Source organism: Suncus etruscus, chromosome 7 (assembly GCF_024139225.1).
Source record: "Suncus etruscus isolate mSunEtr1 chromosome 7, mSunEtr1.pri.cur, whole genome shotgun sequence".
Taxonomy (NCBI): Eukaryota; Metazoa; Chordata; class Mammalia; order Eulipotyphla; family Soricidae; genus Suncus; species Suncus etruscus.
The window spans coordinates 30,092,010-30,115,747 of NC_064854.1; the positions used below are offsets into that span (position 1 = coordinate 30,092,010).

Sequence of the window (23,738 nt, forward strand, 5' to 3'; positions counted from 1 at the left end):
TGCCTCATTAAGAAGATCATCCACTACGATCAAGTAGGTTTCATCCCAGGAATGCAAGGCTGGTTTAACATCTGTAAATCTATCAGCATAATACACATCAACAACAAGAAAAATAGAAATCACATGATCATATCAATAGGCGCAGAGAAAGCATTTGATAAGGTGCCACACCCATTCTTGATCAAAACTCTCAGCAAGATGGAAATGGAAGGAACCTTTCTCAATATAGTGAAGGCCATCTACCAGAAGCCAAAGGCAAATATTGTCCTCAATGGAGAAAAACTGAAAGCATTTCCTCTAAATTCTGGCACAAGACAAGGCTGACCTCTCACACCACTCCTATTCAACATAGCACTGGAGTACTTGCTATAGCAATTAGGCAAGAAAAAGGTATCAAGGGAATCCAGATAGGAAAGGAAGAAGTCAAGCTCTCGCTATTTTCAGATGACATGATACTCTACCTAGAAAACCCTAAAGTCTTTATGAAAAAGCTTCTAGAAACAATAGACTCATATAGCAAGGTGGCAGGCTACAAAATTAACACACAAAAATCAATGGCCTTTCTATACACCAATAGTAATAAGGAAGAAATGGATATTAATAAAACAACCCCATTCACAATAGTGCCACACAAACTCAAATATCTTGGAATCAACTTGACTAAAAATGTGAAGGACCTATACAAAGAAAACTATAAAACTCTGCTGCAAGAATTAAGAGAGGACATGCAGAAATGGAAGCACATACCCTGCTGATGGATTAGCAGGATTAACATCATTAAAATGGCAATACTCCCCAAAGCATTGCACAGACTTAATGCGATCCCTCTAAAGATACCCATGACATTCTTCAAAGAAGTGGATCAGGCACTTTTGAAATTTATATGTAACAATAAACACCATAGAATAGCTAAAGCAATCATTGGGAAAAAGAATATGGGAGGAATTACTTTCCCCAACTTTAAACTGTACTATAAAGCAATAGTTAACAAAACAGCATGGTATTGGAATAAAGACAGGCCCTTGCGGGGTCCTGAAGCCCCCCAGGGGGCCCGGCCAGCAGGAATTAGCTGGGAAGGCTTCTCAGACAACCGCACCTTTATTTAGCTGAACAGAAGCACGGCCACACCTGTAAAAAATCTGAGAGAGGTTAATAATAAAGACCCAAGGCAATGTCTCACTGCTCAAAGGCAACTTTATTTGACTACAGCTCCTTCTTATATAGTGAAGGAGAAGGGGGCAGTACAAAGGTGATGTCAGTCATACTTTTTGGCGCGAAGGCCCATACAAGGCAAGGATATATTTCAGGCTTCAAGGAACAAAGAAAGTAAATCATGCTCTAAATAAGGAAGTGGGCAGTGGGCTAGGGGGCTGGATGACCTTCAAGTTATGATGAACGTGCTGTTTCTATGGAAATTTCTAGTGACCTTCTAGCTGCATTCCTAATTGCTTGACTATCAGGAGGTGGTGCAAGATGTGCTTGCCTCAGTGATCTTGAACAGACAATGTAGCATACACTTATTGATAACAGCCTAGTTCACTCCGGAATGTGGTCTTAAGGAGTGGGGCCTTGTTTCTGATAACGGTACCGGACAGTGTTGCTCTCCTCCGGGCTAGAGTTAATTATATCCTGCAGCTGCACATTTCTTTCTCTTTAGCTCAAAAACTTACAGCAACACTGCATGTAGCCTTTAGGTAAAAGGCTGGACTATGGTAGAAAGAACAGCAAAATGGCCTCAAACAAGTCACAGTCCCCAACAGGCCCTCAGATCAGTGGAATAGGCTTGAATACTCAGAGAATGTTCCCCAGACATACAATCACCTAATTTTTGATAAAGGAGCAAGAAATCCAAAATGGAGCAAAGAAAGCCTCTTCAACAAGTGGTGTTGGCACAACTGGCTAGCCACTTGCAAAAAATTGAACTTAGACCCCCAGCTAACATCATGTACAAAGGTTAAATCCAAATGGATGAAAGACCTCGATATCAGATCCGAAACCATAAGATACATAGAACAACATGTAGGTAAATCACTCCAGGACATTGAGACTAAAGGCATCTTCAAGGAGGAAACTGCACTCTCCAAGCAAGTGAAAGCAGAGATTAACAAATGGGAATATATTAAACTGAGAAGCTTCTGCACCTCAAAAGAAATAGCACCCAGGATTCAAGAGCCCCCCAATGAGTTGGAGAAATTATTCACCCACTACTCATCAGACAAGGGGCTAATCTCCAAAATATACAAGGCACTGACAAAATTTACAAGAAAAAAACATCTAATCCCATCAAAAATTGGGGAGAAGAAATGGACAGACACTTTGACAAAGAAGAAATACAAATGGCCAAAAGACATATGAAAAAATGCTCCACATCACTAATCATCAGGGAGATACAAATCAAAACAACTATGAGGTACCACCTCACACCCCAGAGATTGGCACACATCACAAAGAATGAGAACAAGCAGTGTTGGTACGGATGTGGAGAGAAAGGAACTCTTATCCACTGCTGGTGGGAATGCCGTCTAGTTCAACCTTTATGGAAAGCAATATGGAGATTCCTCCAAAAATTGTAAATCAAGCTCCCATATGATCCAGCTATACCACTCCTAGGAATATACCCTAGGAACACAAAAATACAATACAAAAATCCCTTCCTTACACCTATATTTATTGCAACACTATTTACCATAGCAAGACTCTGGAAACAGCCAAGATACCCTTCAATAGATGAATGGCTAAAGAAACTATGGTACATATACGCAATGGAATATTATGCAGCTGTCAGGAGAGATGAAGTCATGAAATATTCCTATACATGGATGTACATGGAATCTATTATGCTGAGTGAAATAAGTCAGAGAGAGAGAGAGAAAGACACAGAATGGTCTCACTCATCTATGGGTTTTAAGAAATATGAAAGATATTCTTGCAATAACAACTTTCAGACATGAAAGGAAAAGAGATGGAAGTAACAGCTCACCTCATGAAGCTCACCACATACAGGGATGAGTTTAGTTAGAGAAATAACTATCTTTTGAACTATCCTAATAATGAGAATGTATGAGGGAAATAGAAAGCCTGTCTAGACTACAGGCGGGGGTTGGGTGGGGAGGAGGGGGATTTGGGACATTGGTGATGGGAATGTTGCACTGGTCATGGGTGGTGTTCTTTACATGACTGAAACCCAAATACAATCATGTATGTATTAAAGTTGCTTAAAAAAAAGTAAAGGAATAAAAAAACAAAAAAATAGTTGTTTTAAACCCCCCCAAAAAATTCATAACTCAGTGATGCCCTATACTTTATTAAATTTGCTACCTGTGCTAAAATCCTCTGTAGAAATCTAACCTCATAAATGATTTTAGGTTGTGAGACAAATATATGCAAGTCTTTTCCAGTCATCTGATCTCGGGTTTATAGTGCAGGGCTGCAGGGTACCATTAATGTTTCATCTCTGTGCTCTGAGGCAAAAGTATTTGTTTAAAATAGAAAATAAAATGTGTTTTTCTAGAGTTCACTTTGTGGATTATTCCATACCACTTACGAGTCCAGTAGGGGCTCATTATACTAGCAATCTAATTTTGCTGGCCCTTAAACTTGTCCATGTCACAGTGGTATGGACAGCCTTGCTAGACACCATTGCTATTCAGGTTTTGTTTAGCAGTGTTTTGATCTCTTTCCCACTCTCAAGCAGTGGTGGATGGAAACTTGTTAGTTAGTGGTGGTTGGAGATTTGTTAGTCACTTTGAATGTTCTTGCTGCTCTAGATGCCAGCAAGGTGAGGTCCTGCACAGCTCTGCTCCTCAGGCAAAGCAGTTATCTTGGGTTGCTCTAGCACAGATTTTAATCTTCTGAATGGATCTGTTCCTGCTGGTCTAGACACAGCCCTCTAGGCACCACCACTGTCATCTTTTGCTCCTTCACCAGAATCCTTTACAAAGTTTATAATTCCTCTGTGATGCAAGTTGACTGAGGCTGATCAGTTCAAATTGGTTTTCTCTGTAAATTCCCATTTACAGATTTTTCAGTCTTTGCTTATAATGTCCACTCACAATACAGAACTGTACTAACTAAGGAAGAGGTTCAAATGATTTCAAACCATTCAATACTTTTGTTCAAAACTCCAATTAACTTCAGTCATGGAGACTTTATAATGTATTAAAATTGTGCTCTCCTCTCAGTATCAAAGCCTGGTGCTGCCAAATGTATCTGAGGATCATGAAAGTTTTCTGGGTGTGATCTCCAGAAAGAATGTGGTGAGAGGAACTTGCAGCTTAAAAGATTTTTTTATTGTAAGGCATAATTTTGTGAGCCAGGAATTCAAACATTTCTCTTGGGTAAGCAATTCATTCAGCTAGGTATCAAATAATGTCACTCAACGATATATATAGCAGTAGGTAGACTGTTCTAGAGGTGACTTTGAAGGGCAAGTAGGAGGTCTGGGCTGGCTTGGTCAGGAAATTAGTCACACTGTCTTCAAAGTAGTTCAGGACCCTCAGAGAGTTTTAATTGACTTAAAATGGATACTTCCAAGTTTTTTTGACAGACATAATCTCCATGACAGACATAATCATTTCTTTCTTAATAAATTTAGAGGAAGACAAGAAGCAACATAACTATTTAGGCCTCAATGGGAAATGAAAGAGACTTCTTCATAGAAAAGTGTCCATCCCAGATCATTCTGGTTCAGGAATCCTCCGTCAGAGTAAGTAGTCCCACGACTATGGACAGGCCATGAAAAAGGATCCTATGAGACCAAGTTCACATTCAGGAAGATAATTAGGGAGCTCTGAAGAATATAGTTAAAGATCACCTGATTCAGCAGATAGAAGGAAGTTGTGATGGGGAAGTGGGGTAAAGGAAGAAGAAGCAGAACCATTGCCATGTCTTGCTAGAGAATTAAGTGCCCTAACGGGTCTTAGCTGTGAGCATAGAAAAAAAAAACATATAAAGGGTGTTTTCTGTCTTAGTGTGGCCTATGCCCATGTACCCTGACTTCTTCTGAGTTCAAAACTGACAGAAGATAGGCCAGAGTAAAAGAAACACAGATTGAGAGAGCAGTTCTAACATGCAGAAGAGGGATGGAATCCAGGTCTGGTACTTGTGAATGAACACTATTAAATATTCTGTATCACTTTAATCAAGAACGTCAAGAATGGTGGCCAAGGGGCCCGGAGAGATAGCACAGTGGTGTTTGCCTTGCAAGCAGCCGATCCAGGACCTAAGGTGGTTGGTTCGAATCCCGGTGTCCCATATGGTCCCCCGTGCCTGCCAGGAGCTATTTCTGAGCAGACAGCCAGGAGTAACCCCTGAACACCGCCGGGTGTGGTCCAAAAAAAAAAAATGGTGGCCAAAGATCCCTATTGATTTAGGAGCCAAGGCAAAACTAGAGTGCAGAGAGAATTTAATGTATTTTGGAAATTTAAAAAATAAATTTGGGAAAATATCCAAAATATTCAATTTTTTGGTATGGTTATTTTGGCCTTACCAATTAGTGCTCAGGGGTTACTTCTTACTCTGTACTCAGGGATCACTCTTTTTAGGGTTCAGAGGACCATATAGGGTGGCAGGGATTGGACAGAGATTGACTGTGTGCAAAGCAAATACCCTATGTGCTATGCTACCACTCCAGTCCTTAATACTCAACTTTAAAAAATTAAATCCCATTAATTAAAAAATTAATTTTCCATTGATACACCAATTGCATTAAACAAAGTAGCTCATCTTTTCAGTAACCAGCCTGTAAATCCGAGCATTTCATGGCTTAATTTGTAAAAATTTTTCACTCAGTTTAAAGGATGCATTAATTTTTAATACATTAGTTATTTAAAAGTGTTCTCTATGCTGTGAACCACTGGTCATTTCTCTCTTTCTAGATCCTTCTCTTCTTCCTGGATCTCATGACTAGTATAAGGTCAGGAACCCATGAATTATAGTTGAAATCTGTCCTAATACCTATTTTTGTAATTGAAATGAATTGGAATACAGACACACTTTTTGGTTTATGTATTATTTATGACTGCTTTAGTACCATGACAAGACTGAGTAGTTATGGCCCAAGTCATATAGACTGTAAAACTGAAAATTATCATTTTCATGCCTGTTTACAGATAAGTTTGTCAGTACTTTACATGGTCTTTTAACTCATGGCCATGGTCATGAATGGTAACAAAGAAAATGAAGTGATTTTCATTTTATTTGGGGGAGACACGCCCAGTGTCTTTCTGCTCAGTGCTCAGGGCTCACTTTCAGTGGTGCTTGGGTAACCATATGTAGTGTCATAGACTAAAACCTGGGCCCCCTACATGCCAAGCATGTTCTCAGCTCATTGAGTTGTCCTTCTGGCCCATAAAGTGAGTTTCAGTGTGTCAGTAACAGTTATAATGATATAGTCTATTGATGTGGACATGCAAGTCATATACATAACTTTTTGGTATAACTATATTCCATATAGTTCAGCATTCAAAGTCAGACAATTATTATTATAAACAAGTATAAAGATTCAGAATAAATTAGGAAAGCTTTTCATCTGCTTACCTATGTCAATGTTTTCAACCTCTTCACATGTTCAAAGTTTCTGAAATGTGTTTCCCTGACCAAGTCAGATTAAAGCACATTCTCATGAAATTAGATGTGAAAAGAACTATATAAATGAAAAAGGGAATTAGAAATTTAGTCAGGGGTAAGAGTAACTAGCATCTTTAACGAGAAGTCACTGATCAGACTAGGATGGTTTTTGCTTCTTCATCTCCAACATTTCAAAACGCCACACTTGAAGAGTTCAAACTGTAGATAAATAAAAGCTAGTCTTTCCAAGTACTCTGCTGAAAGCCCACTGGTGATTCCAGTTGTGACTTTGTTACTGGAATTTAAAGAGGGATAAGGAAACTAAAACAAAACCATTGATTAGATTTATGTTTAACAAAGGATTGTTCTGGTACCCCAGTGACTCTTGACTTAGATGATAGAATTTGATATTTACAAGAGTATATTTGACCAAAGGAAAAGCAAATAAAGCTGTTGCATTGCTACAGTACAACTGAATAGTAAGGATAAAAATTTAACATCAAGCAGCAATAGTTGTTTCTTTTTTCACTGTGTAGAAGTGAAATACAAGAGAAACTATAATAGTTGTCCCTGAGGGTATCTATGACCTTTGTCATCTCAGAAAGAAAACATTTATAATCTAAAATATGTCTCTCCAGTATTACAGAACAAATGAAAAATGTAATCTGGTTAACAAGCTGTTTTTTTTCTCAAGAGGACAAAAATATCATGGAACGATTCTGACTTTCCTTAACAGGGGTTAAATGTATAATAAAAGGGAAATGTTAGAAAAGTTTTCTTGAGATACATATGCTTATGCATTGTAATTTAGTAAAAGAAATACATTTTGAGTATTTACTATTTATGAAAATCAAAAGTCTGGGAAAAATTGTCAGTCATCAAATTAAGAATATATTATCACTTTTTTTAATGGAGCTTCTGTACCAATGAAAAGACCTAGACAAATAAAATATATTTTATTTTATTTTAATTATATATTATAATTTATATTTTTTTCATATGGTGGTCATTTTATCAAGAAAGAGCAAGATACAAAAGATTGAGATTCCTGGGGTGTGGAGCATGTGAAATTGTGATGGTGCAAAGGGTCTTCATTCCAGACTTCACTGGAGGAAGTGCTTTAACCTTGTGGAAATCTGGGCATAGGGGTAGGATCTGGGAACCTCTATACTAGGTGTGTGCCAGGAGTTAGAGGCAATGGCAGGACTGAGCACAAAGTTAGAAAATAATGCCTGAAGCCACAGTAGGATGGGATCAGGTTACATGGAGTCAGGATGCATAGGACTTTTGGAGGTACTGGTTTGAGATTGACTTATAGTTTTATTTTATTTTATTTGGGGGAGGCCATACCCAGCTGTGCTCAGGGATTACTGCTGCCTCTGCACTCAGGCATCACTCCTGGCAGGTCTCAGGGGATCATGTAGGATCTAATCTCGTTGGCCATGCCCTATATGCTGTACTATTTTACCATCCCAATTTATATTTTTAAAAGATCATTCTCAAGCCAGAGATAGTAAAAGAGATAAAGTCTTTGGCTTACATGTGCTGACCCTGGTTTGAATCCCTGGCACCACTTACAGCCACAACTACCACCCACAACCTGCACTACTAGCTTAGAGCCAGGATTAGCAATTTACTGAATACCACCAGGTATGAACCAAAAATCCAACAAAAAAATTTAATCTTAAGGGTCGGAAAGGTGGCGTGGAGCGGTAAGACGTTTGCCTTGCTGGCACTAGCCAAGGATGGACTTGCGGTTTGATCCCCAGTGTCCCATATGGCTCCTCAAGCTAGGAGCGATTTCTGAGCACATAGCCAGGAGTAAACCCCAAGCATCACCGAGTGTGGTCCAAAAAACAACAACAATTTTTTTTTAATCTTAAAGATACATTCTCATTAATCACAACAATACAAGTAAGAATTAATGGAACTTAAACATCAGGGCATAAGAGTGGAGATTTTACCTCAAAAATAGACATTTGGGATCTTATTAAATATTAATTCAATTTTGTTGTTAGAAGAACATAAATATTGTTTAATTATAGAACCTCCCCATTCACCCATATATTAATCAGGTAATGCAAGGCATATTTTTGCACCATTCTAACAAGTGTTCTGTAGCTTTCCTATTTGAGTTTGTCTCTTGTCTTTCTCATTCTTAGTCATCTCCATCTCAGATAATGGCACCACCATCTCTTCCATGGGGGATGGAGAGAAATAGTTAAGAAAGTTTAACGACATGACATTAAGTTGTTTTGGTGAGGGAGTGCATGTCAAAGATGAGAGAGGTAGATATTTCTAGTGTGGAACTATTTGGCTATGATGCCAGTCCATGATGTAAGAAACACTGGACTAGCTCCAACCTTTGTGAGTGAATTTCATGTATTGTCTCTTGGGCATTTGGACTTTGATTAAAGACGTTCTCTGCCCTCCTTAGATCTTTCAGCTTCTACTTTCACATATTCTAACACACACTTTTTGAATGAGTTACCTAATCACCAAATCATCACCACCTTAAAGTGCAGGATCAGCAATGGTTAATTTATACTTGAGTTAATCTGTACTTGTCCACCACCTGTCTTCCTCACACACAAACTCTTCCTCAGTTTGTGGATTCCTTTTCCACTGTAAAAAAAGCTACGTAAAGATCAAGATGAACAAGATGAAGTACTACATATACAAGAGCCATTTCTCGTTTACTCAAATGGAATTAATTTTGTAGTATTAAATTTTTATTTCTGCTTTTGTTTCTTTTTGAACCACATCTGGTGGTGCTCAGGGATTTACTCTTGACTCCAAAGAAATTAACTACTCCTGGAGGATTTGAGGGAACCATATGGGTTGCTGGGAATTGAACCCAATTTGGGCTCATGCAAAGCATACTTGCTGTGCTATTGGTCCAGCCCCCTTTAACTTCTGTTTTGGATGCTTGCATAAAACCACATGTTGAATGCATTATTTGAATCTTATTTCACCTACAGTGATCTGAGGATAATGTCTTCATGCATAGCAAAGTCTCAACAAATACTGTCTGGATTAAATTAATTTTTATTAAAATACACTGATAGAAGATATTTTAAAATGTTTTTCTAAAATCTATATTTATTACTTATCCATATTGTGTGGCCACTGCTCAGGCTCCATATGAGAGAACCATTTTTGGATTATAATTCTATCAAATTTAATGTTATTAAATATAACAGTTTGGTTTGTGTATATTTCACGGGAAAATAAAAGCTGATCTGAATAATGAAAGGCATAATTAACTATATGTATCCACTAATATATAGTGTAATAACATTTAGCCATTTATATGAAAATCTAGATGTACTTATCCATTTTAGCTGGTACTTTAGCGAAGGCACTTGCATTTTATAGGCCTTACTATAGCTTAATCCCTGGAACTACATATGGTCTCCTAAGTGTACCATGAGGGATCCCTGTATATTTCCAGGTGTGACAAAAAAAACTGAAAAATAAATAGTATACTAAAAACAGCTATTATTTAACCAAATTCAAAAGAATTCACCTTTTTCTGACAAATGGATACCAACCATATTAAAATAGTGAAGATTGAACTATTCATCCCTTTGACAGCCATTTAGTCATTAATTTATTCATTCTCTTCTCTTGCTACATATATATATATCCATATCCATATCCATATATATAATATTGTTTTAAGTGCTTGGAATACAGTAATGACAAAAAGACTCACAGAAACTAAAATATTTATTTTTACAGTTGCTGATTCCTTATTAAATTTTTTATAGAGTACACATTAGTTTTTCTTGCTTATTCATTGCAATAGTAATAGATTTGAAAGTATTTAGCTAATAAAAAAAGCTTCTGTAAGTTAATTTTATGAATCCAAATTACCTGTGCATGATTTTTGTATTTTAAAAGTCTATGTGAAAAAAGTGTATCAGTTATTTGAGTTCTTGAAGCAGCAGTGTTGCAACCTTCATTTCTTTTTTCATCTAACTGGAATTATTTGTTTGTGTGTTTATGGGGAACTCTTTCATCAGAAGTTGTAATTTCTTCCAGCCTGGCTCTGTTTGCTTCATAGCTTTTTCCATTGTTCCTGACAGTGTCTACATATCTTAGATGCTCCAGAAATACAGATATTTATTGAAGTGTGAACATAGTTATTAACATTGAACACGTGCAATTTAAGGGCTAGAGTGTATGCATGTGGGTTGATGGGGGCAAATCTAATGAATTAGAACAGAAATAAAGATATATTGATCACTGAGTTCGGTCAAAAGCTTGTACACATCACTTACTTCTGACCTTTTCAACAATTCTTAAAGTTGAATTAAATTGTTCTCAGTCATACTCTATATCTCAGTTGTGTGGCCTTCTAAAAATGAGAATAATTTTAAAGCTAAAAGTCAATATTATTGCTGCAACAAATCATGCCACTTGACAGTATGGAAATGTATGTGAGTGAAAATTACTGTAGTTTAATGTTCTTTTTTCTTTTTTGAGGCAAGATGACTGTTGTCTTTATTAACTTATTTTTAATCTTGATAACCTAGATTGTCTATGTCTTTGGTTTACTCAGCATTTAACTAAGCTTCAGCCATCTTGCCTAAATTCTTCTTTCAGATTATGTGGCAGTAGGACTTTGTCTTCATTAATTTGTGTTTAAGACCCAAACAAGTGACACAAATCCCAGCCATGCTTCCAAAATAGTCCTGAACAAACTAATCCTTAATAGACCTAAAGAATGTATGTTTATATATAGTAGGTGATGTAGTAGTTATTCAATGTGAGGGACATTTCTTTTTTTATTTTTTTTTTATTTTTTTTATAATTTTTTTATTTTGAATTATGAGAACAAAAGATGCAAAGAAAGAGGATAAGGTAAAGTTACAGTGGAAGGACAATCACCCATAACATAATTATCAGAAGAAGTCCCCTTGCTGATATCTTAACTTTGAACTTTCAGCCAAAGAAAGTTAAGATAAATAAAACAGAATCCATGTACAATTACTTTGTCCCTCAAGTTCCCAGATTGTAGCACATTATAATATTTCTTAACAGCACACAAGGCAATCTAAAGCCATCAAACTTACATAACTCCTTAAACATTAGAGGCATAGTATTTTTTACATTTCCATGTACATGCATATTAGCTTAAGTTAACCTCAAATTTTAAGTGGGTGCGTTTTAAGGATTAGAGTCAAAGGAGCACAGTAAAAACGGTATTAGAGTGGCAATTGTTGTTTGCATAGGCCCACCAAAATATGAGAGGCATGGAAAGGAATAACCTTGGCCTAAATACAAAGAGATCCCATCCCTGAAGTTTCCTGGCATAAGACCAGCTCTAGGCTTCAGGCAAGTTATCGTTTGATCCAAGACATTGTCCGTAGCTCAACACACTTATCACACAGTCTCTGTTGTTGGTATCATGTTTCTGTATTAAAGATTCTGGAATCTGCATGTCCTACATTGAAGTCATGATGTGGAGTGCCTTCTCGTTTCACGTGAGGAACATTTCTAATGGCAATGTGGCTTTTCCAGTTCAGTCTTTTTTTTTTTTTTTTTAATTATGACAACAAAGATGCAAAGAAAGAAGACAGGGTAGTTCAGTCTTAAAGAGAGCAACTCATCCCTGAATGTGACAGGAGAGTGCGTTATTGAGCTGAGATAAGCTAGATATATCTAGCTAGATAAGCTAGATACATCTATGTCTTTGGTTCACTCAGCACCTAACTAAGCTTCGGCCATCTTGCCTAAATTCTTCTCCTTCCTTCCTCAGATTATGTTGAAATCAGTGCCTTGGCTTTGCAAGTCAGATTTTATGAGGGTAGCAGGGGTCATCTTTAGTTCAAGAAGAAAGTATAAACAGCACAAATAAATGGCAATTGGATCCATGACCATAGCAAAAATAGCAACAATGATTGGTAAAATTTATTAAGCATAACAGCTACTTAGTGAGTCACTTGATATGGACTATATAATTGAATCTTACAACAGCCCTAAGAAAAAGACTGTTATTGTCTCCTTTTGCATCTGAAGAAGAGTAAGTTACTTTCTTAAGACTGCATAATTAGTAAGTAGTAGAATAATAACTTCAATAATGATAATATTGGAATAATAATAGATATTAAATATTAGATATTTACACATTTCCATTGTATATTAAGCATTTGACATTGACTCATCCCTTTTAATTATCTTCAAAATAATCTTTAGTTATTTGATCTGAGTCTTCTGATTCTAAAGCCCATAGTCCCAACTACTTTTCCTGACTTTAAGGCCTCACTTCCCTCCTCCCTTAGAAAGATATCTTGATAGTTGCACCATACTTCAGAATAGAACTCAACGACTTTACCAAATCCATTGAGTTACAAATGAAAGAAACCCAAAACTGGCAAAGATGACAAGATGATAAAATTCAGCAATTTAGATGCCTTTGATCTAGATGAAGTTATAAGCTTCTAGTAGATTTGGGGTAATAGCACGTAATCTTAGGAAATGATGGTAGTGATAGAAAAGAGGAGCTTTCTCCTTGAAGTAAAGTTCCCCTTCAAAAAACAAAGTAAGCAAACCTAAAATGTGTGTGTTCAAAACAAGATTTCATTATGATATCCCATTGTTTATAAAAATTTTTCTGTGTTAAACATTAATCTTTTATCAGTAACAATTTCCAATTTTCTTTTAACTCATTTTATGCATATATTCAAATTATACTATGGTCAAATGTACATATATTACTTTCTCTTATTTCACTATTATTTTCAACTATTCATTTTCATCTTTCCCTAGAACTTTTTTAAGAATGTTTTTATTATTTATTGAACATATTCCTGAGTACATTATTAAGTACTCTTATTTGAATACAAAGGTTTGATTTGGCAGTTGTTTAACTGTGCCTTGAGATAAGATAATGTCTCTAATGTTTTTAATGAATCAAAAATCATTTCTGAACTTTCTAGATATCTTCAATTCTCTAGTGGAAATTATTTTGATAGATGATAGGAACCTGTACAGAACTTTTAGTATGCTTTATTTTTTTGAGGGGTTTTCTTTTCTTTTTTTTTTTTTTTTTTTTTTTTGGTTTTTGGGCCACACCCGGCGGTGCTCAAGGGGTACTCCTGGCTGTCTGCTCAGAAATAGCTCCTGGCAGGCATGGGGGACCATATGGGACACCGGGATTTGAACCAACCACCTTAGGTCCTGGATTGGCTGCTTGCAAGGCAAACACCGCTGTGCTATCTCTCTGGGGGAGGGGTTTTCTTTTTAAAGGGAAAGGGGGTATTCCTTTGAATACACAATATAAGCAGCAAATCAAATATCTCACTTTGGATTGTGAGTGTGGGGGGTTAAGCTGAGACACTATACACCAGTGCTTTGGAAAAGGTTTGATCCAGCAATATTAGCCATCAGTTATATGGCATATCTTCAGTTCCTTGCTGCTAGATTTAGAACAATAAGCAATACTTGCTTTCTACCAGTGCTTTCCTGTCAGATCAAAAAAGAGATCTGGAAAGCTACCTTGTCTACATAAAGAAGTACACACTAAGAATTATACCTATTAAGGAAATACATCTAAAGAAACATACAAAGGAAATATACTTATCCCCTTAAAGTATTTTGAAATAGTCTTGGGGGGGGGGGGTTATAAAATCCAGAGCACAGTTTCAACTTGTGATATGTTCTTGTGGAGTCTGAAAAACAGTTCACAGAAGTCAGGGCTTAGGGAATGTCCTCGAACTGAGGGTTTCTCAAGAACTGAATCTGGTAGCAAGCAGCAGTCCACAGTGAAGGGAGGTGGGAGAAAGTGAGACACAGAGAGCCAATCAGCAGCAGCGATGGCAGCAGCTTCTTCCAGAGCAGAGGCAAGGCGGGCTGGGAGGCTGTCCTTTCATTTTGATAGCAGCTGGCTGTTGGTTGGGGCGGGGTGGGGGTGGGGGCCATTTTGGTTCCTCGGACTTAAGAACTGAAGGTAAAGAGGGTTAAATAGGGAGAAATAACAGATCAAAAGTGAAAGGATAGAAAAGGAATTGTAAAGTGGTAAGCAGGGGAGTGGGAACAGGAAGGGTTATATACAACAATGGGAAGATATACATACAACATAGGCAGTTATGATGTACATTGCAGGCGGACATTAGACAGACACATAGACATAGAGATGGCCAACACATACACTCACACACACATATAGATAGACTATCAAGATGGTTTCATAGGTTGCAGTTGAAGAACTGACCCAAGTGGAATGGGTCAGAATGCTTAAAAAATATGAGAATAACAAATCAGGGGGAAAGGTTTCCCAGTTCCTAGGCAAATCATCACTGGTGAGGGTAAACTTTGCTAAAGAAAGGCTTCCTGGTTTAGATTGTGCATAGTGCATCATTAATACAGCCATAATTTTCTAGTATAGAATACTAAACAATATGATAATGAGCACTGTAAGAAGAGTCTACCCTATGAAGTATTATCTACCAGGTCTCAGGCATCCAGGTTTCTTTCCTGAAAGCAAACTGAAAACATGAATATTGTGATATAATAGTAAACTATCTTGAATTGGAACTAAATTGCAAAAACATAGTCAATGAATGGGCACTGTATCAAGAGTCTATGTGTGCAGTTGCCTATTCCAATGGTATCTGTGAATATAAACATTATATCATATTAGCAGGCATAATAAAATGTAAAATGAATAAATTAGAGTATTTTGTCAAGACATTACCTCAATGAGCACTGTATTTGGAGTCCAATATGATATAGCACTGTATTGCAAAACTGGAATGACCAACCTGTATCTCCTAGAACCACTGTGAAATAAAGTTTAAAGGGTTATTGTAGACGTATTAAAATTAAGACACTAAAATATTTTTATAGCGAGTACTATAGTGGGAATCCATGGCATCCAAACGCATTCTGCACCTGTTTCTGTAGGGAAAAAATAGATTATTATAGACCTCTATAAAGAGCAGTCAATTGAACACCTGCTCAATCTAAATATCTGTATCCATTGCTATAGGTCTCTTTGAAGTATAAAAGAGAATATATACTCTTGTGTTATTCCTCTTTCACTGAGATTGTTTCCTTCTCCTTCCTATACTCTGCAGACTATGGTGTTTAAGACATCTACCATTTAGACCATTGCATGACTTTGGGCAGTTATTCTAAATACCACATATAAGTGATATCACTCTTATTTATCCTTCTTCCTCTGGCTTACTTCATTTCACATAATATCTTCTAGTTCCATTCATGTTGCTGCAAGATGCACAATTGCGTCATTCCTTACCAGCTATGTAGTGTTCCATTGTCTCTATGTGCCACATCTTCATGATCCAGTTGCATTTTGTTGTTGGACATATAGGTTGATTCCAAGTCTTAGCTATTATACTAAGTGCTGCAATGAAGAGGTGTTCATGCATCCTTCTGGAAGAACGTCTTTCTGTCCTAGAATGAACCCCAAGAGAGGGATTGCTGGATTCTATAGCAGCCCAATTTTGAGTTTACTGAGAAGCCTCCGTACTGTTTTCCATAGAGGTTAGATCATGCAGCATTCCCACCAGCAGTGGATGAGAGTTCCTTTCTCACAACATCCCTGCTAACAGAGATTGTTCCCATTAATTTTGATATGTGCCTTCCTTACTGGTATAAGATCTCATTGTGTTGATTTGGATTTCCCTAAAGATAAGTGGTGATGAACATATTTTTCATGTGTCTGTTGGCCATCTGTTGGTCTTTCTCAGAAAAATGTTTGTTCATTTCCTCTTTCCTTTTTTGATTTTTTTTTAAGTTTTGCGGAGTTGACCTTTGTAGGTAATTTGTATCTCCTAGATATCAAACCTTTATCTAATATGTTGAGTGAAAAAAATTTCTCCCAGTCTGTTAGCTGTCTTTTCATTTTAGCCCATGTTTCTTTTGCTAGACAGAAACTTTTTAGTTTGATGTAGTCCCATTTATTTAGGTTTGATGCTCTAATCTTGCCATGCATCTAATCATCTGAAACTTCTTTGAGTTCTAAGTTTTGAAATGTTTTGCCTGTGTTTTTCTCAATGAACTTTATGGATTTGAGTCTCATCTCAAGGTCTTTAATCCACTTCAAAGATTTTTGTGTAAGGTGTGAGATATGGATTAATCTTTAATTTCTTATCTTACTTGCTGTTTTAATTTCCTTACTTGTGATTGGCCTGTTTAGGCTTTTTACTTTCTCCACATTAAGTATCAGGAGATGATATTTTTCCAGAAATTTGTCCATTTCTTCTAGGTACTCTAGCTTAACTGAGTACAGTTGTTCATAATAAGCTCTCATGATGTCTTGGATTTCTTGGGGATCTGTTGTAATCTCTCCCCTGATCCTATTTATTGAGTATTTTCTTTTTTTTTTTCTTTGTGAGTCTTGACAGTGGTTTGTCTATATTATATATTATTGAAAAATAAACAATTCCTGGACTCAATAATACTTTGTATTGTTTCCTTTGTTTCTGCATTGTTGATTTATACTCTTTTTTCATTATTTCTTTTACTTCTACTTGTCTTTGGGTTCTTTTGCTGTTGGTTTTTCAGATATTTAAAGTGTCCCTTTAGGTTTTTTATTTTGTCTTGTTCTTTCCTAATGTAGGCCTGTTTTGCTATGAACTTCCCCCTAATTACGGCTTTTGCTGTGTTCCATAGATTTGGGCAATTTGTTTCTTCATTATCAATCATCTCAAGGAATATCTTTATTTTTTTATTTCCTCTTTGACCCAGCCATTGTTGGGTAATGTGTTGTTTAGTCTCCAGGGATTAGATATTCTCCACATCTCCTATCTTGATCACTGTGGCATTGTAGTCTGATAGAGTTCCTGGTATAAGAATATATTTGTGACTTTATATAAGTTAAACTTGTATCCTAAAATGTGGTCTATTCTCAAGGTTTCATGTGCACTTGAGATGAATGTGTATTCAGTTTTTGAGAGGAAAAGGCCCTGAATAAATTCATTAATTCTAGTTCTTCTAGTTTCTCATTTAGGACTCTTATGTCTTTGTTAGTGTTCTGCCTAGTAGTGGATCTGTCTAGTGACGATAATGGCATGTTCAAATCTCTCTATCACATCTCCATCCATATGTTTTTCTAGGTTTGTGGGAAAAAGCCTTAACATATTTTGCTGGCTCTATATTTGATGCATAAATGTTGATCAGAGTTTTTACATCTTGGTCTATTGTTCCCCTGATCAATAAGTAGTGTCCATCTTTGTCTCTAAGTACTTTCTTGATGTTGAATGTGATTTGGTTTGATATAAGTATGGTTATGCCAACTCTTTTTTTCTCAGAAACTTGTATAATTTTTTCATTTTTTAACCCTAAGCCTATATCATCCTGAACTTTTAAGTGTGTTTCCTACAGGAAGCGTATGTCTGGGTTTTGTTTCCTGATCCAACCCTCTACACTGTGTTTTTTGATGGGAGAGTTTAGTCCATTTACACTTAAGGAAATTGTTGACAGAGAGGGCTATTGTGTCATTAGGTTGTGTAAAGTAGTTGTTGTTACAATTGGGTATTTGGCTTATGTCATTGATTTCTGAGTAGTACATTTAGAGTTGGTTTGGTTAGCATGTGATAAAAATATTGCAAACTAGTTCATTGTTTGTTCAGCTGGGATTTGGGCTGTATATTTTACAAGAGAAAGAAGTGCTAGCTAGGTCATTTCTATCTAGAACAATATGGTATATATTGAAATGTCTTCACACGGATACACTAGTGCCCACACGATTTGGGAAATAGAAGGTGTATGGGAGAGACAAGTGGCTCCATTTCTACACCCAGACAGACCTGCAGTGGTGGCAGAAGGCTGGTGACCAGGATGGCGACTAAACACAGAAGGAAGCTGGGGGAAAGCTTTTGAGGCAGCTCCAACAGTGTTTGAAGGGGTGACCCAGGAGTCATTGTGCCCACCTAAAATAGCTAGTGTTCATTTGGTTTAGGGGAAGGAGGGCTGATGAGAGGGACCAGTAGGTTCCTTTCTGTATCCAGACCCAGACCTTCAGTAGTAGTGAGAGGCTGGTGACAAGGCTGGCAATGAAACCCAGAAGAAGGCTGTATTTTATTATTTTTAATTATTTAAATCCCACATTAATTCTCCTGCTGTTTTTTGTGATAACTGGGGGGTAGCTTACACACTGCTGTGTTGCTCAAATACGTGCTCACCAGGCTCATATACTGGCCTTCCAGCTTGTACATTTCCCATTACAAAGCTCGTCATGGGCCACAAACTTCAGATGCTTATACTGCTTGCTTTCGTGTGCCCAATGGAGATTGCATACTTTGTGGCAGCACAGGACGTCCCAATAACAGAGCTGCTGCAATAGGGCTTGGCATATGTGGGACAGTGCGGGGGCAGGAATTCATGGCTTCACACTTGCAGGGTAGCTGCCTTTACCACGAAGCCATCCCAGGACCCAGCCAATGAATTTTTAAAGATGAACTATAAAAAAAATGGAAGCTATGTTGGGGTGGAAGAGATAATACAGCAGGGAGGGCACTTGCTGTGCACATGTGTGTGAACCCGGGTTTAATTCCCAGAACTTCCTATGGTCCCCTGAGAACTGCCATGTGTAGTCCCTAAGGAAAGAGTCAATATATAAAAAAACATATCCAAAATAAGCACTAAAGGTCTGTTCTCAAAGTAAAGTAGATGATAATTCCATATCCAGAAAAGCATATCAAATCCTTGTGTTTATCTCAGCAACTTCTTCATCTTGTTAAATAAACGTGTTTATGGTGTTACTGAGAGTTCGCTCAGCAACTCTTGAAAATAATTTTTTGTTTTACCTGGAAATAATCTATCCATTCCCCCTGAGCAATTTTCTATGTATATTTAACCTTTTGGAAAATAGTGTCGTTTATTTTGTATTTCTGTTGAGTTTTGCTGAGTAGTGATTTTTAAAATTACTATTTGATGACCATCAGTGGCTTAATATTACCCTGGAAAAAATTGAAAGTATAATGAATTCAAATCCTTTAGACTCACTGTAACAGATTAAATCATATACTATAATTTGAAGAAAGCTTTAGAACAAATGATACATAAAATGATTGGTTTTGGGGGGAGTCAGCCTCCCAAGCAGTGTTCTAAAGGTCTGCACACCTCATCAGCAACTGACCATTGGTTTAGGGCCTGAGGATCTGATGCAGGGAATCAGCCCTAACTGCTGTACAATATTTTGGCCTCAAAATAATTCTTTTTTTTAACTTTATTGATTGAAAAAAAGCATCAATTGTTAATATAGTTGACCATATACACTTGTTTCCAGATAAATGAAAGCAAATTTATTGAAAAATAGAAAGATAAAAAAGAAAAAGGAAGAGAAGATAAAAAGTTTAAAGAGTAAAGAAAAGGAAGGGTAGAGTAGTAAGCACATTTGTGAAAATTATTGTATCTTCATGAAGTGATTAATATAATGGCAGAAGGTTTAAGCTTTTGTTGTTAGCTGTCTATTCTGCTAATAGAGATGACAGCACGAAAAAAATGAAATAGCCCGTAAATTCAAAGATTATTACTACTATAGTGACTTTTAGAGCTACCAGGCTTCCCAGCAGAAGGAAGATATGAGAGAAAAGAGTGCCTTCACTCACTCCAAGAAGCCCTGGTAATATCAGCCCCAAAACAAGTATACCTCAAGTATGTCAGATTAGTGTCCCCAAAGGGAATTGCAGAGGGGTGATGAGTCAGGGTCATCGAGAACATGGTGATTCTGGGTGATGGGGGCAGGAGGCATGGCTTCAGGAGAGTGGGGACTTAGACTACACATTCCCCCAAAGATGGCCAGTTTTCTTGTGTGTGGGCCAGTATACCCATGATCTTTCATGGCTCAGTTTACATCTCACTTGAGAAAAGAGTGACAAAAATTGTTATAGAAAAACTGAACCCTGATCATCTTGAATCAATGACAGTGAAGGATGTTGTACATTGTGTGACTGAAACCCAACAATGAACAATTCTGTAATCACAGTGCTTAAATAAAGCAATTAAATTTAAAAAACGTTTTTATATTTTTACCTTTTTAGTGCAGTAGATAAAAACGATCAACTACACCAGACTAATAATAAATTTTAACAATTTTTTAATTAATGTGCCATGATTTGCAAAGTTTTTATAGGTGGGTTTCAGTCACACAATATTCCAACACCAATACCAGGTTCCCAGTTTTCCTCCCACACCACTGGCACATTTTGAGTTTGGTTGTTGTAGTTTGGATCTCATGTTTGCAGTTAAATTGGTTCTGTGCTTCAGATATAAAGTTATACCACCGCTTTACACTGCCATTGTGTTTGAGATTCTTGCTTCATTTGTCTGGTAACTTCTTTTTTTTAATTTTTTTTCTCTTTATTTGAATATCTTGATTACATAAATGATTGTGATTAGGTTTCAGTCATGTAAAGAACACCCCCCTTCACCAGTGCAACATTCCCGCCACCAATGTCCCAAATCTCCCTCCATCCCACCCCACCCCCACCTGAACTCCAGACAGGCTTTCCAGCTCCCTCATTCATTCACTTGATTATGGTAGTTCTCTGTGTAGTTATCTCTATAACTGCACTCACCACTCTTTGTGGTGAGCTTCATGAAGTGAGCTGGAAGTTCCAGCCCTCCTCTCATTGTCTCTGAGGATTGTTACAAAAATGACTTTTATTTTTCTTAAAACCCATAGATGAGTGAGACTACTCAGCGTCTCTCTCTCTCTCCTTCTGACTTATTTCACTGAGCATGATAGATTTCATGTACATCCATGTATAGGAAAATTTCATGACTTCATCTCTCCTGACGGCTGCATAATATTCCATTGTGTATATGTACCACAGTTTCTTTAGCCATTCATCTGTTGAAAGGCATCTTGGTTGTTTCCAGAGCCTGGATATTGTGAATAGTGCTGCAATAAATATAGGTGTGAGGAAGGGGTTTTTGTATTGTATTCTTGTGTTCCTAGGGTATATCCCTAGGAGTGGAATAGCTGGGTCGAATGGGAGCTCAATTTCCAGATTTTGAAGGAACCTCCATATCGCTTTCCATAGAGGCTGTACTAGACGGCATTCCCACCAGCAGGGATAAGAGTTTTGTCTGGTAACTTCTGTCTGCTCTTTTCTCCCCATACCCCAATTTCTTTTCTTCCTTATTCTTTTTAGTTTTATATTCTGGGTACTAGGGTAATCTGGATATCTCCTTTTTGGTTCCTTGCATTACCTTTTTTTTTGTTATTCTGTATACCACAGATAAAGTAAGATCATCTGGTATTTGTCTTTCTTCTGCTGACAGATGAGTGAATAATGAAAATGTGGTACATAAACACAATGGGACACTATGCAGCTATAAAGAACGATGAAATAATGAAATTAGCTGCATGCTATTCTCCAGTTCTAAAATGCAGCTAATTTCATTATTTCATCGTTCTTTATAGCTGCATAGTGTCCCATTGTGTTTATGTACCACATTTTCATTATTCACTCATCTGTCATTGAACATTTAGGTTGATTCCATGTTCTAGCAATCTTGTCTTTCTTCTGCTTGTCTTTTGAATGTATGTTTTTATATCTTGCGGGTAGATACCAATAAGTGGTATTGCTGAGTTATATAGAAACTCCATTTGTACTTTTTCAAGAAATCTTCATAGTGTTTTTCATAGGAAAACATACATTTTCACCAGCAATGGATAAGAATCCCTTTTAAACTACATCACCATCAATACAGTTTATTCCTCATTTTGTAGTACGTTCTATTCTGGTATGAAATGTTATCTAATTGTCATCTTGATATCTTGGCTTAAATTTCCCTGGTAATAAGTGACATTAAGCACTTTTTCATTATTTATTGGCCTTTTACCTGTTTTCAGAGAAGAGTATTTTCATTTTCTTTCCCCATTTATTGAAGGGTTTTTGGTTTTACTGTTGTTAATCTTTGTGGATTCTTTATCTGGTGAGTTTCATTGAATTTGGAAATCTGCTTCATAGGTGAGTATTACATTAGATAAAATATATGTAGAAAGAGTAAGTTTTTATGTATCAGTAATATATATGTGTCAGTGTCTTGTCAATAAATGTTATAAGATGTATTATAAAGTATATATATAAATATATTGTGTATATACATATATAAAACATATATAACACTTTTATTACTATTATTTCATATATATCACCTATAACTCACTTTCATTACAAACAATTGTAAGTATTCAAAAAATACAGTTTATTCTTTTGTATTTCTTCATAGACATGAACGCCTTCATACCAAGAAAAGTGCCTTCAATAGATCTCTGATTTCCAGTCTAAAGGATGTAGATGATTTGGCAACTCTAGAAATTTTAGATGAGGTAAGAAAAACAATAATTAAAGAAACATTCTAACTTTTAAAAATTATAGAGTTGATGGGAGTAGGAATTTTTCTGATTACAAAGAAGCCTCATGGTGGGTTTGTATTTGTGAACTTCCCAATGAACCCACTATTTTAAATTTTATACATATGACTCCGATTTCCAAATTTACTCAGCCTGGTATCACTTATTCCCCTTTGTTGTTATTTAAATTATAAAGGTATGTGTTCCTACCACTATGAGTTGCCGGGCAGAAGAACCTTTCTCTGAATTCTTTCTGCGAGTTCCAAGGAATGAGTTCAGTTTGAAGGCGCTCTCCCATAGTGGCCAACGGGATCTCCTGCTCTGTAGTTATGGTGTTCGGTCTTCACAATTCTCCCAGCTTGTATTTTCGGTTAGATCACAGAACACCTGTACTCACAGAATGAATTTCTTAGAGCATTGAATACTCCTTGGAACTTCTATCCTAGGAGTCTCAGAAGTATTTTTAATGACTCTTGTGAAGATAATCTGTCAATAAATTAAGGATTGGTCTCTTTTATCCACATCCTTCTTTATTCCAAATAATAAGACCATTAGTGAAATCAATAGTCCCTTTCAGTAAATGGTTAGGATCTCTTTCCAACCTTATCAACAGGCTTTTATTTTTTAATTCTAATTATATTTGTCTAAGCATTTCATTCAGAAATGCAGAAAATCAGAAGGCATTTTCACAACAGAAGCAGTCATTTGGTAAATTCAGGGTTGCATAAACAACTCAAATACTTAAGCAAAATAATCTCTCGAGAACATCAAACATCTTGCAATCAAATTGTGTTTGCGAGTCAGAGCTTGTCAACACCTTTATGAATCT

The 23,738-nt window shown here is 36.7% G+C and overlaps 1 protein-coding gene across 1 annotated transcript in view; it reads left to right on the plus strand.

Annotated features, from left to right (window-relative positions):
- The window catches only part of MYO3A (myosin IIIA), a 187,334-nt gene that overhangs the window by 64,262 nt on the left and 99,334 nt on the right, over window positions 1–23,738 (plus strand). Inside the window, exon 9 of the mRNA XM_049777537.1 lies at window positions 22,786–22,885. Within this exon, the coding sequence (XP_049633494.1) occupies window positions 22,786–22,885 (100 nt within the window). The remainder of the gene's footprint in view (window positions 1–22,785; window positions 22,886–23,738) is intronic.